The sequence below is a fragment of the Lissotriton helveticus genome, chromosome 3_1 (genome assembly GCF_964261635.1).
Source record: "Lissotriton helveticus chromosome 3_1, aLisHel1.1, whole genome shotgun sequence".
In the NCBI taxonomy this organism is placed as follows: domain Eukaryota; kingdom Metazoa; phylum Chordata; class Amphibia; order Caudata; family Salamandridae; genus Lissotriton; species Lissotriton helveticus.
Window position 1 is genome coordinate 899985199 of NC_136061.1, and position 14787 is coordinate 899999985.

The 14787-nt window shown below is 42.4% G+C and overlaps 1 protein-coding gene across 1 annotated transcript in view; it reads left to right on the top strand.

Moving 5' to 3' along the window:
• The window catches only part of SF3A3 (splicing factor 3a subunit 3), a 241738-nt gene that overhangs the window by 31167 nt on the left and 195784 nt on the right, over positions 1–14787 (top strand). The window contains exons 2-5 of the mRNA XM_078681237.1: positions 4654–4701; positions 6788–6840; positions 7646–7751; positions 9007–9079. Of these exons, the coding sequence (XP_078537363.1) occupies positions 4654–4701; positions 6788–6840; positions 7646–7751; positions 9007–9079 (280 nt within the window). The remainder of the gene's footprint in view (positions 1–4653; positions 4702–6787; positions 6841–7645; positions 7752–9006; positions 9080–14787) is intronic.

The window sequence follows — 14787 nt, forward strand, 5'->3', positions numbered from 1 at the left end:
TACCAGCGAGCCCTAAAAAAGCAACCACTCAACCTAGGATGAATGTTGTGCACCAAATGCCATTGACTTGACTAAGTCTGGCTTGTGCGCATGTGCTACCGTAGTCACAACCATAGAGAGATACATGAAATGATGTGAGTAGAGGAGAGACCTGGTCATGATTACAGAAAGAGGCTAAGAAGAGATGGGCATTAGCATTTAAGGGGCAGCGCGACCTTCACTTCAGGATGTAAAAAGGAATTGCAAGGGGGTGGTACGGACAGAGGGGAGACAGGCACACTGTCAAGGCATAGAAGTAGTGTAATGAGTCAATGCTCACATTGCCTGGTCTCTGCTTCCTACTGCGCTTTACAAATGCTGTATGATTGATTATTGATGCCTGCTTGTTGCTCCGACCACCACATAGTAGCTGGCGACGAGGATGGGATTCCATCCTCGTTGCCAAAATGTGGCATACTCTCCACAAAAGAGACGTGGGTGCAGGTAAATTTTATTGGTAAATCGGGAGTCACTGGCTTGGGCTACCACACTATGACCATCACTGGCAGGGCCGGGCACGCACTCACACATTCACACAAAATTCAGCACATGGGCGCCAAAGCTCTCTCTGCCAACTAACAACAAATTTGCTTTTCTTAGTTTTTTTGTTTTTGTTCTGGGTCGACTTACGTTGAAGACAGCACACCCTACCTTACAAATATAGAGTGATTGGTCCCTGTGCTGTTAGTCACAATGTGGTGCAGGGCCTGCAATGTCCTTATAAGTGAACCGTCCTTTCATTATGAAAATAAGCCTCTACTGAATGAATTCCCTGTGGCTCAGCGGGGGGGGGGAGCGTACTGGCATTCAGCAGTCAGAGACTAGAGCTGACAGGCTTTGCTCTGACAGCCCCATTGTTAGAATCACTTCCCTTCAACCCTGTTCCAGCCCCTGCTCAAAATCCCTGGTTAGGGGTACCCTCCCGGAGCAAGGAGAAGTGCAGGTCCTAAGCAGGCGGAATTCAACACACACCGGTATAGAGTGATTTTATGCGTTTTTATATAGCGTGGACTTTACCAGAAAGTGTCAAAGCGCTTCACAATAGGAACAGAACTGATACATGAGGAGAACATTACAAGTGAACAAATTACAAAAGCAAACGTTAAGTTACATGAGGCAAAAATGACAATTGTGAGCAAACAAAATACAAGAGGTAGCAAACGGTGCATTACAGGAGGAAAACGTGACGTGTGCAGGTTACAACAGCGCACAAAGTACAATACAAGTAGAGGTATACTACTGCAATAAATGGCAGACACTCAAGCACAAGAATAGTCGCGCCCTCCTGCGTGCTCGCCCCTCTTGTGGTCACACAAACCCCACAATCCTGTTTCTTTGTGTGTTACGACCCTCCCCACCCTCCCAGGTAAATCCACTCGCGCCTTGATTGTCCCGACGACATATCTCGATAGAGCTGGGAAGTTGAAAACAAGACAATCCTGTCAGCTCAACTCCCAGACCCCTAACGTTCACAAAGGGGGTTAAACGGATTACCGATGGAACACAGACCGAGGCAAATATTCTACAGAGACAACACCGCGATAGTATAATGCAGCAAGTTACAAATTAATTCGAAAGCGCCAAATGTAACAAAAAAAAACAACCGTTTCAGAGCACTTCACATTTGACTGGCGAGAAAGTCTCTATAAACATTGCATTCTGAGAAAGGTCCAGAAAGGGACAGCACAGGCGAAGGACAGGGTGTTGTTTGGTGCTCGAATGTCCTACAGTTGATAGCACGGCCCAGGCACAGTGTCCTTCATTACCTCTAACCTAGTCTCGAGACCTAGTTATCTCTCGTGCCAGCCTCCTCTGGAACCAGCAAATGAGCAGACGAATCGGCGGCTGGCTCGGCCGCTGAACCATCAGTGACACTAGTCCATTCAAAGCATGTCCGAAGGCGCAAGCCTGTTTGTACATGGAAAGTAATAAGCGTGTATGCACACACTTACATTGAACTTTAGAACAATAAAAACCTAAGGCATGCTCATCACAACACAATTAAACATTTACTGAGGTGGTGCCATTCCCGACACTGTTAATAATTTATTTTGCTATCACTTACATTATATGTCGTATTGCGCTAAAAACAAGTATAATAAAAACTCACCGCCGCAGCCCGGCTTGTACAGGAAGCCAGGCAACCTGTGTTGGGACGGGGGCGGGGCCGCAAAAAGACAGGAAGCCGACGGGAGCCTACCCCGCGCTCCTGTGCCGAAGCGCTCCTGTGCCCGTCAGCCGGAAGATTGCCGGAAGATTTGCGCGTCAGCTAGCGGGGCTCCCGTGCTCGTGGAGAGCCCCGCCTGCTGCTAAGGATGACCCGCTGCCTGCCGAAGGAGAGAGGGACACAGGAAAAGAACTCGGTTAGTGGGGTGGGGACATGTGCGCGCGCGCGAGTGTGTCTGTGTGTGTGTTTGTGCCTGTGTGTGCGCGTGAGTCTGTGTGTGTGTTTGTGCCTGTGTGTGCGCGTGTGTCTGTGTGTGTGTGTATGTATGCATGCATGCATGCATGCGTGTGTAAAAAGATCCGATGACTGGTGGGGGGATGTAAAGTGAAAGTAAGCAGCGCGCGTGTGGTGGCTGGCTGTGTGCGCACGCGTGGACGGAGGCGACGTGCGCGTTCGCGCACCCGAATCCAGGATGAAAAGCTCGTGCACCCTCTGGTCCGCCATTCCCCCCAAAGTGATCGCTACTGGTCTCCAGCTGGATGCATCCTTACGGATGCATTTCCAGCGAGACCCAAAAAGGTGAGGGTACAGGAGGATTTTGCCACAAGGCCTCTTTCTGCTCCTCGGTTTGTTCTGTCTGCACGTCTTCCTTCTTCCTGCTCTTTTCTTCGTCTTTGAGGACTTCTGTTGCTTCTTTCTGCATTTCTTTTTCTTCTTTCTATGTGTTTTTCTTCTTTCTTCACATGTCCTACCTCTGTAGGCATAGTTAAAAACTACCATTAAAAAAGCTTTGAAATTCAATTAAAAAACCAGAGGTTTCAGCTACGTTAAAGTTAGAAATTAGCATTTAAAAACCTTTCAAATTCACTGAAAAAAACATAGGTTTCAGGGGCGTTCTAGTTAGCTGGACATTTCACTCGTACAAAACCATTGAAAATCCCCCGTTATAGTTAGTTCAGCTAACTAAACTTGCGCGCCCGCAATGCACTGCTGATGACGTCACATATTACATCACTCATGACATGGTCAGTGACATCACTCATGACATCACTGATTACATCATTCTTTTGATAGTGGCAGACCTCCTCTCACCCTAATATAACCTTTGATACACACATTCTAACATTTTCCAAAAAATGTACATAACAATACCAGTTACAACAACCTATTTCGTAATTCCAAGATCTACATACACATCCACTCATTCACCAACATCCTAGATATTCACTCATACATGTACTCACTTATCATATGTACTCCTACACCTATACATCCTGTTACACACCACCATTTACTCATAGTTACTCGCACACAGTCACTCATGCTAATAAAGAATAAAACATCATTTACTTTCATATACAGTTATACACACACCACTACACTTACTTCTACAGAAACGTACACATACTTACTCTCTTAAACAATCACTTATAGAAACACATACTTATTTATACAGGAACTCTTCCAATATCTCACTCTCACATATACTCACTTTTATACACAAATACTCACTTATACTAGTTTTAACCCCTTCGATGCTGATGACGAGCTCAGCTCGTCATCAGCTACGGCGCTCGTATGCTGATGACGAGCTGAGCTCGTCATGTAACGCGGGTTTTTGAAAAATCCAGCGCACAGCGTGAAAACCGCTAGCGCAAGTGGTTAAACATATGTAGTTACTCATAAAGACACTATTTAGACAGTCATTCACTCACTAACACACCCATACACACACTCATCTACCCATAGAGTCCTGCGCACACGCTGTCTTCAAAACACATACAAACAGTGAGTCACTCATTCATGCATCTATGCGCTAAGTAATACCCCCCACCGAACCATACAGACACTCATACACTCCGACTGATACTCAAAAAACCAACTAATAACCCATATAGACACTCATGTAGCTACTCCCCAACGATCTCCCAAAAGCAAGCACAGGAGCACGGACCACAAGTAGATGCAGATTTCTATTTTACTGATTCAAACAAGCACTATCAGCATGACTCGTTTCGGCTCCAAGGAGCCTTTTGATCACGTGACGCGCTTAATTGTGCAAGGGCAGTTTTTATACTTTTTTTCCGCATTTCTTTGCTTTTTTTCTCTTTCCATTCTTAAAGTGACAAGTGGCCTATGTGCAAGGTAAAGCATGGAAATAGACATCATATTGTCAGTGCAAGGTTTCTTGACTAATGACATAATTTATACATTCACGTTTAAATACCCATTCAAATTGTGCATAGGTGATTCATTGCTTTTGGTACATCCTGGTATAAATACCTGTCCAAACATTTTTGTAAATAGATACATAAAATGCTAATGCAAATTACAGTACTTATAAAAATATATGTATGTAGTGTGTGTGTGTGTGTGTGTGTGTGTGTAATATATAATTCCATACATAACTGTGTCAAGAGGTTTTATGTTCCTTTTTCTTTCCATAGTTACGAGACCAGATCAACTCTGACCATCGTACAAGGGCAATGTTAGATGTAAGTATTTTTTTCTTTTCTTATGTAGATGTTTTCTCAAAAATGTTTCACCATTTTGTTGATTAAATCACAGGTCAGAGGGAGAAACCAAAGTTATTACAAAACCAAATATTACATAAACATAAAATGTATTCCTATATGGCAAACACAAACTTTGTAAAAATTATTTTAAGTCTTGCTATTGGCGCTATACCCCAGATATCTTCATGATAGTCCTAGTGTGAATGTGGGGTCAGAGTTTGGGAATAGGTGAGAACATATGTTCTTAAAAAAAGATTCATAACTGCATTTCAAATAAGTAATTTAAGTAAGAATTGGCTCAAAAGGGGTTTGAGATCATTAAATTATAAAAAAAAATGAAGGTTTATTCATATATAAAAGGTGATGATATGGATAGGCTCAGTAAATCAGTCATAAGACTGAAATAAATTGCCATTAGAGTATTGGCATTTAAAATTGTTGCAGCATTGTGCAAATATGAAAAATAGAATAAGTCCAGATTCTGCAGCAGATCATTAGAGAAAATGGCAGCTTCCCAATCACAGTGCAGCATTGCTAAATGTCATATAATGCCACCATCCTTGTACTATCCCCTAAAATTAATAAGTCCTCTATAACCTAATGGCATCAGAAGTGTCTGAATAAATCTGGTTGCATAAACAATGAAGTCTTGTAAAGAGAAATATAAACACACAATTAATATAATGGATGCTCCAAGGAACAAGATAGAGTCGAGCCCTAATTGATGCCTAGTTGGCTTATGCCAGGAAAACATAGTTTGTACATCACACATTATCGTTCCAATTGCAAAATGGTTCATGTCAATGGGCAAATATGGATTTTAATCAGAAAATAGCTACAGCAATGCAATTATCTGAAGAAAGTGACCCAGTATGATGCTGTAGATCCTCAACACAGAAATTAGAAGTTGTATTCTTGCACTCTTGTTGTACCCTTCTTTTCAAATTTCTGCATCTTCATATCCCAATTCCCTTTGGTATATAATTTAGGCAATAAGATCGTTTTCAGAGTTTAGCAAAATAGGCTTTCGTGTCATTGCATGCTTCGGAAGTCAAGCAAAGGATACATTTTGGAATGTGCTTCCATCAACTACCTTTGTAATGAGAACAACCAGACATTTGTTTAAAAAACAACTGCGCCACAAATTAGTAGCATTGGTGATTTTGGCTGCTGTAAGTGCATGGCCATTACTGCCAAAAATTGCTTAAGTAATATTACTTTGCATTAAAAGGTGACAACATAATAGTAACAACCAAACACTAGAAATGCAATAGTAGACAAGTGATGTACACTGATAAAAAACTGCTTAACAGAATGATAAGATTAACAGTGTTGAACAAGAATTAAGAAGAATGGCATTCAAAAAAGCTAGAGAGAGAGCAAGTAAGAAGATAAAGGAAGTAAAACGAGACATGAATGCAAAGGGAAGGTGAATTTAAAAAAAGAAAGACTAGGAAACATGAGCTGAACAGGAAGGGAGGTAAATTGAGGTTTGAAGAACATATGTGAAATGAAGCTAAAACTAAAATGGAAGTTAAACAAAAGTTGAAGAGTGTTGAATTAAAACAAGCGCTGAACAGAGAGGCAAGTGAAATAAGAATTGAATTTAAAAAAGGACTGTTTGAACAACGAAGAGCCATATAAGTAAGCTCAGGGGGGGGCACATTTTGTACATGAATGAAAGGGAAAGAAAAAAATTGTCCCAGCTGAACACAACAAGCAATAAAACAAGTTGCAAAGAGACCGGTAAAATGAGAGGGGAATAGGGAGGAGTAAAATTACATCTGAAAAGAAAAAGCAATCAAACAGTCTTTGAAAATAGATGTAAAATGAAGTCTCTGGGTTAGGGACGGTGGGGGGGTTCAATCTAATTTCTTCGTTCTTGTCACTCATGTCAAGTTTCTCCTTGTTCTTGCCAACATGAATTATATCCTATGCATTTTAAGAGAAATCGCAGTGTTAATCCCAGGGACTCAAATGCTTCCATAAACAATTGATCATTTGTAGTCACTGCTGTCACACAGATCTTATACATTTATTTTATGTTTTGTTCTTCTACTTTTAGCGTTTTATGGATGTCAGTGGAAATCTTAGAGACCTGTATGATGACAAAGACGGGTAAGAAACAGACCAGTTAGTCTGCTTTGTTACATTTTATGATCATAAGGATTTCCTGGTTAATAATGTTTTTTGCTTTCCCAGCCCTACCAGTTGGATATTTTTGCTGCTCAACCGGGTGGATTTGAATGACCTTTTCTCTTGAGGTGTCATAGAGGAAAGTAAAGGCGATGACAGGGTGACAAGAGTGCAGAAGTGCATGTAATTACCAGAACTGTGATAGAGACTGTGCAGTGAACTTTAAACCAACATGTTAGCTTTGGGATGTAAGAGTGTGGAAATAAGCAAGTAGGCAGTGGGACGCTTTAATCCTTCTGGTAGGGAAACCTCATATATAGTGTGCAAGGATGAGGTTGCTTGGAGTTTCTCACTCCAATGGTCATTAACTTTCCCTCTGCATCCTGGAACCAGCACATGTATGTACAGATCTTGTCAGTAACTTCACAGTACCTCAATTTGCAGATGCTTTTTTCTGTTATTAAGATTCAAAATCTCAACCACTGTATTAAACACGTGATCCATTATCCACATGAAGATAATTGATTTCCCTTTGCTTCACCTGGATCAAAGATAACCATGTTAATTTGTGTAATCTTTGCCTGACTACCTATATGATGTGCCTGCCTGCCTGATGTTACTTATGAATTGTGTTCAGTGGTTGAGTACAATTTCCAAAATGTTTCTTTTGAGTATAGTTGCGGGTAGTTAAAAGGAAGCAGAATTATCATTGAATGTTCTCATGAGAATCTGCCTTGCCTGTACACATCACCTAATAAAATCTAATTTTCTTTTCCTGTATCTATAGTTTAAGAAAAGAGGAGCTGAATGCCATTTCCGGGCCAAATGAGTTTTCTGAATTCTATAACCGACTGAAACTGATCAAAGATTTCCACCGGAAACACCCTAACGAGGCAAGTTGTCCACGACCATGAAATACAAGCCAATGGGTCATGTACTGTTGATAGATGAGCACAAACATTTATAAGATGTTGAAGCATGAATGTCATCCTTTATTTCCTTGGTATTAAGAAATGTGGTTACTTGAAAATTAAACTTACATCTGCTTCACCTTGTCTTGTCTGTCCCGTTGAGGTGTGTCCACTGTACCCTCCCACAGCCCATTCTCATTTGACATAAAACTTCCATCTCTTTAGCATTACAAATACAAAATGGCTTGGATGCCACTGTATTCACCCATCTGCTTTTTACTTCTGAGTGACCATGTTTTTTAGTTTCATCCAGCCTCTAAATAATGAATAATAAGGCATGTTTGCTTGACAATGACTTTTTATTGCCCCAAACAAGGATTTGTGTTTTATGATTTTTACCCAGATCGCTATGGCTTTAAAATTAAAAATAATTGTTCAGTAGTTGATATTGTATGTGTATAAACCTCTCACTTGAACTGGCCTATGATAGGGCAACTGATGTGTTTCTTGTAAAGCAACAGGTCTGAGTGAAAATGAAAACGTTCTTCCTAGCAAATCTGTCTGCTCAAAATAGATCTAATTCTTACGCTGTCATAGAGCATTAGCATGTTGCGTAATGGCCACTTTAGAGTGCTAATGTATCCATTGGCTGGCAGTGTTAAGTGAATGCAGATTCACTAAATTAGTTCCTCTTGTGAATCATTCAGAGGCCTCTCAGCACTAGCACATTATTGGGTTTCTCTTTTTGGGTTGTGTTCTGAGGGAAGCAATCCCTTCTGTACCAAAAACCCTGGCATGTCTGCAGCTAGACTTGTGAGCCCTTTATGCACTAGCCATAATAGATGGCAATTAAGAATTTGGTGCATAAAGAGAGAGAATAGTGACACATCAGCATTCAACAAAGTGCTTGTGTCCAAAATATCAGCCTTTTTTACGTTAACTTTCAACCAGGTTCTCACTTTGTCTACTGTATGCAAAAGGCACCTTTATAGGTGTTTCTGAAATGGTAATTTGTTAAATGCTTGACCTTTTACTCCATTTCCAAGTCTTTTTGTGTGTAGTATCGTAATGTATAAATTGAGCATGAATAGTTCATGCTTCTGTCCTTTGATATGAAGAAGTTAGAAAATGTGTTATTTTACAAGTTCTTATATTGACAGTGAAGTCTGGGTCTGTGAATATTTGCATGGAAGTTTTTTCTCAGATTTTTTTGATTCTTTTTTTTTTCTTTTTAAAGATATGTGTCCCAATGTCAGTGGAGTTTGAAGAACTGTTGAAGTCCAGAGATAACCCCAGTGAAGAGGCCCTAAGTAAGACGTTTATAGTTGTAGAAAGAAAACAAGATTGTGCTGTTTATGGGGTTTGAGTTTGTATTTTGTTTGTGAAGCACAAATGTTTAACAGAAATCATCTTTGTGCTTAGCAAAATTAAACTTCAATATAGACTAAAACTAGTGAAATGTTTTACCTTTTCTAAAGATGAGATTGCAAGCTATTGGAGGTAAATTGTATAAGGATGGTGGAAGTAGAGAAAAGGCCTGCCTATTCTTTCTGTGATTATGTATCCTTGAGATAGTAAGCTTGCTGTTTGCAGAGGAACAGTGTTCTGTGTGTGTGGTGGGGGCTAGGGATGAAAGAATTTACCTGAGTTTCATTATTAGAAACATGGGCTCACTGCATTGATTAGACTCTATTGTTAGTCAAGTGAACCTTGAACTAAACATACTATGAATTTGGAAGGCATTAACGTGCATTCAGGAAAGGGGACACAGGAATTATGCGATTGTGCGGCCGCGACGATTTTCGCATAATTATAGCTTTGCCACATGTGCCACCTAATACATCTGCCGCATAATCTTCAGATTAAGTTTAAAAATGACTAACTAATGAAGTAATACTATTACAAAATGGGTTGCATTATGCCGCATTATTTGGCCTTTCTTGCCGCATAATTTAATCAACCCTGCCACATAATTTGGCCCTCTCCTTGGTACATTTGTGTCAACAATAAAGCAAGCAGTCATTCTGTATCATTTGAAGGAAGGTGATGAAGATGAGCCCTAAGCATGACACTTTCACACAATCAAGGCTACACCACAATGTAGAGATTGTAGGAGATCTATTTCTATCCAGGGTAAGAAAGGATAATATTCACATGACAATCTTCAAACCTTGGCTGCTTTTACAAGTGTTCTTCTTTTCTGCCAAGGAGTTGTACTGCACAGATCTTCCTTACTGCCCTTTTACCATTAATTGTGAGTAATGGTCCATAGTTTGACACAGAGATTGCTTTCGTGTTACAGATCTGCAAAATGCATAGTTTGAAATTCTAATAAGAGTGACTCAATTCCCCCAATGTTCCATTTGAACAGGACACCCTTGGTATTCATTTAAAGATGTAGACCTGATTATTCTAGGCAGAGGCTCATCAAAAACACTAAACGGGTCCGGTGAAGATTAGATCGCACTCCCTCCCCCCACATGCAATACGTACACTTCAAGGCAAAAGTAATTAGAGGTACACTACCAGTCATAACTTGCAATTGACTGCCCATTTTTTTTGGAACACCTTTAAGCTAGTCCCGATAGTTAGCGGGCAACGTATCTTATTCTTGCACATGAAGTCACTCTTTTACTATTGTTAGGATGGGCTTAAATTTCATATCACAAAAAGAGCTCTTGGCTAAAATGTCACATCTTATTGAAGATCAGGCACATAACACAGAGCCTTTTGACATCTATGCTTGTCTGATAAAAATAGCCTGGAATAAAGTCATTGTTGAACCTCCCAAACGAATGGTTTGCATGCATTCGGATGTTTTTTGGTTTGAACAACTAGAATAACTGCACATAGTTGTATCATGGCCATTTATAAAGCCCCAGAAGTCAGACCCAGATATTTGGGCCTATTACAGAGTAGCAAATTGTAGAGTAATCAGAATGGACAGTGACAAAAACTGTGAAAAGAATTGCACCCAATGGATAGAGCAATAGTAGAGATATCACTGTGAGATCTTCCTTGGTTACATAGATCCTACAGACCCTGCAAAACATACTTGGCTAACAATGTGTAAACCGTATTGGAAATATAGGATAGAGTAAATAAAGTAGGCAGGTTAACACAAATCCTGAACCGTAATGCCCCACTATAATAGTAACCCATCATTCACTACTGCAAATATACCAGAGGGCTTCAAATGGAAAGAAGGGGAGTGTTGCACAATATCAAACATGTTTGAGAGTGGAGCGTTAGAATCTTTTGAAAGATGCAGAATAACCTTAGGAATGTGTGAGAGGCTGACACACCATACATTATACCACAAAGGGGTACAGTGTGTAGTGAGTCCAGTGGGTCTCCAGAGGTTGTACAGAGGCTAAGTAGATAACACTAATGCTCCCTTTTGTGGTAGTGTGGGCGAGCAGATAGGCTTATCAGAGGGTTCTGTTAATGCATTTGTTGTTCACACAATGGCAATACATGGGATGCACACTCAATGAATAAATCCATATAGAACAAATTATAAAAATAGTAATTTGGTATATTTATTTACTAAGACTACAAAACTTTCATAGAAACAAGTACGTTTTTAAATAAAAATACTTTTCAGTTTTAAAAGTTGACACAGTGCACTTTTCAGTCTTTGCAATGTTAACCTATGGGAGGAAAACAATAATGCGTTTTGGAGGTGTGTACACAACTTATAGTTCCAGTCTTCGGGGTTGAAGGCCAGCAGAGGGCAAGGTTCAGGGAAGCACAAACATTGCACCACCAGCGTCACAGAGGCAGCTGGGTGCAGAGGTCAAATCTATAGTTAGACCCAATGTTAACCAATGAAGACTGGGGGTGCTTGAAGATACTCTGCTTGCAGGTAAGTAAAGCCGCTGCTGGGTCCAAGCTTTGGAGGTTTAGGCGAGCACGGGGAGCCACAAGGCAGCACCAAACATACGTGACCAACGGCACATGGGTGGCCGGTTGCAGGGAGCAAACAGTGTTGGGTGTCCTATGTAAGTCAGTGGAGGAAATCTGTTTTGGAAACTGGCTGCAATCGTCGAACTGGAGGCTGCACTAAGAGCAACAGCAGGGTAAGTTGGTCGTGCTCTCCAAGGCCCATGGGCTTCGGGTGCAGGGGTTCCTTTGACGTCAGGTTTTTCTTACCGGAGCCGGTCGCCACTGGGGGAAGCCTTCAGATTTGCACTGCAGGTGTCACAGTAGAGTCCAGGAGAGGTCAGCCAACGCTGGACTTGGACTCAGGTTTGCTGGGGAACCTTTTCTGGACCGGTGGGCCACCTGGAGTCAGTCTGGAGGCGTGGATGCAGAGTACTCAAGGATCGCCGTTCGGGAGAGCACCAAAGTCCTTTATCTTAGCTTCTTGAGTACAGATCCACTGCCTTCAGAATTACTGGTCTTTTACAAAGGCAGGCAGTCCTCGCCGGGGTTTTAGAGCTTGCGGCTGCAGTACAAGTGCCGTTTTCTCTCCAGGGTCTTTAAAGCTGCCGATAGGCCGGTAGGGCTGGGGCCAAGTCAGTTGGTGTCTTCAGTCTTCTCTGCACGGCAGCTTCTTCATCCTCTCTCTTCTTAGGTCGGCAGGAACTGGTTTAAGGGTCTGTGGATCCACCTAAATACTAAATTTAGGGGTGTTTTAGGGAAGTAGAAGGTAGAACCAATCCGCACCTTACCTAGGGTGACTGTACCCACTATTATGCCACCCTCCTGTGGGAGCAGGGGCACATAGTCCTAGCCCATCATCAAGATGGTGGGCACTGAAAAAATGTGCTGCGCCTCCTGCACCTGAGGGGTGGAGTTAGCGAAGGGAGACACACCTCCTATTGTTCCTACGTTTTCCAGCCAGTTCTTCCTCCAAAAGTGGGGGTTTGAACTTCGGGCTGCCATCTGCTGCCAGCAGCAGAGGCTGGGGTAGCATTACAAAGGCAGCAAGGCCTTCGAAGCTTCCCTCTAGTGCACTGTGCCAGTCTTGGGGGAGGAGTTGTGACACCTCAGCACATGATGTGCTTTATTTCTGGCATAGGAGAGCTCTCAACCCTGGGTCCAGAAACATGTCTGGTGGTGGCAGGCTGCCTAAAGCCAGTCAGAGACCACACCAGGGTTGGTAGATTTACAGGGGCACATCTGATTTGCCCTCTGTGTACAAGTTTCAATAAATTTCACGCTAGCATCAGTGTGGGTGTAGTGTAGTTCCTATATTCCCAATAGGTTCTGCGCTTTGGAATAGTGTATCCTGTAGTTTACACGTAGGACTGAAGTCAACTAGGTCTCTACCGAATATACTAAACTTAATTGTGTGTGTGCCAGCTAGCTCAGAGGTCACTAGAAACTTTCTCGAATAAACAAGAAGGGATTCGTTTCTGACAACCGCTTAAAACATGACAACTTTGTTCCCCAAGAATAAGAAATATATCTCTAGAGTCGCGGAAACAATAGATAGTTATTTCACTCAGTCAATCATGCATGCTTCGTTTCACCAGAGGTGCAGAGAAATAGAGAGACGGGCGTTTTCAATAAAAAGGGTATTTATTGAACAGTCTTCTTTCTCAAGCATAAGAAATGAACTGCTGCAATTGTAATACTTGCTGGAAAGTACAAAGCATATATTACGAAGAGTATTATAAAATAGTACTGTAAAAGCATGATATGGTTTCGAAGCCATAAGATACCTAAAATGCATAAAATACATACAGTGATAAATAATGACTAAACGTACTCAACTGGTGCTTCTAAAATACGCCTACCCCGGTGTACCTAACCTAGGTCTAGTACAAGGGAATAAGTAAGTGAGGTGTAGCCTAGTTTTAGTATTAGTTGCCAAGAATCTATTCCAAGAATTCTCTTAGGGTCTAATCAGCTCCGTACCGTGGTTTAGAATGTGAGAGTACTTGTATCTCTCTCTCTCAGGACTAGATTTCCCAGCAACCCGCAAGGGTAGCCTAGAAACACTGGAGCTGAATTTAATCCATCGTTGTTTTGCTCACCAAGCCACCCCAGTTCAGACATGGCCATATGCAAATCAGTCTTGACCCTGTGCCTCATGAGAACAGTCCAGCCCGAACTGCCAAGCCATGTCTTCCCTGGACCGGAATCAAGCATCCTAGGACCGGTTTCTGGCTATCAGCCGTCTCCAGCCAGGATAGCTTAACTCCTGTGACTTAGTGAGCACGGGACCCACGTCTGGGCATACCCTTCCCACAAAGGGTGAACAGCAAAACACACAAGATGATGGACGGAATGTTGCACAATGGCAAAACATTCACCCCCAGTCACAGATCTGGGTTTAATCCATCATTGTTTTGCTCACCAAGCCACCCCAGTTCAGACATGGCCATATGCAAATCAGTCTTGACCCTGTGCCTCATGGGAACAATCCAGCCCGAACTGCTAAGCCATGTCTTCCCTGGACCTGGTATATCAAGCATCCTAGGACCGGTTTCTGGCTATCAGCCATCTTCAGCCAGGATAGCTTAACTCCAGTGGCTTAGTGAGCACGGGACCCACGTCTGGGCATACCCTTCCCACAAAGGGGGAATCCCACAGGAGCGTCACATAATAGTGGGTGTAAACACCCGAGACCCCATTGGTCCCTATTTGTTACTCCCTGTAATGCCCCTAAATCTAGTATTTAGATGTCACCCCCCTATTGGCCTTTCTGCAGCCCTCAGCGATCCTGCGCCAAAGATGACGCGTTCTGCAGCTGAGCGACCTCCAAAGCCCTGGGAGGACTACCTGCCTTAGACAAATCAGAAGATCTCCTGTGGGCAGCGGACCTGTCCAGGAGAAACCACCTTTAAAGAACAAAGACCTCTGCCCAGAGGAACAACGGAACCACTGCCTGACCCACCTTTGCACCTGACGCACACGGCCCGAGTCCAAGTGGGCCACCGGACCTGTGAAGGTTCTCCAGCGCTTCTCAGCAAGAATCCACCGTGAGCTGACCCAGACTCCCCCTTACCTCGACCTGCCCAGGAAAATAGTTTCCGATGCCGAAGGACACCATGCACCCGCATCC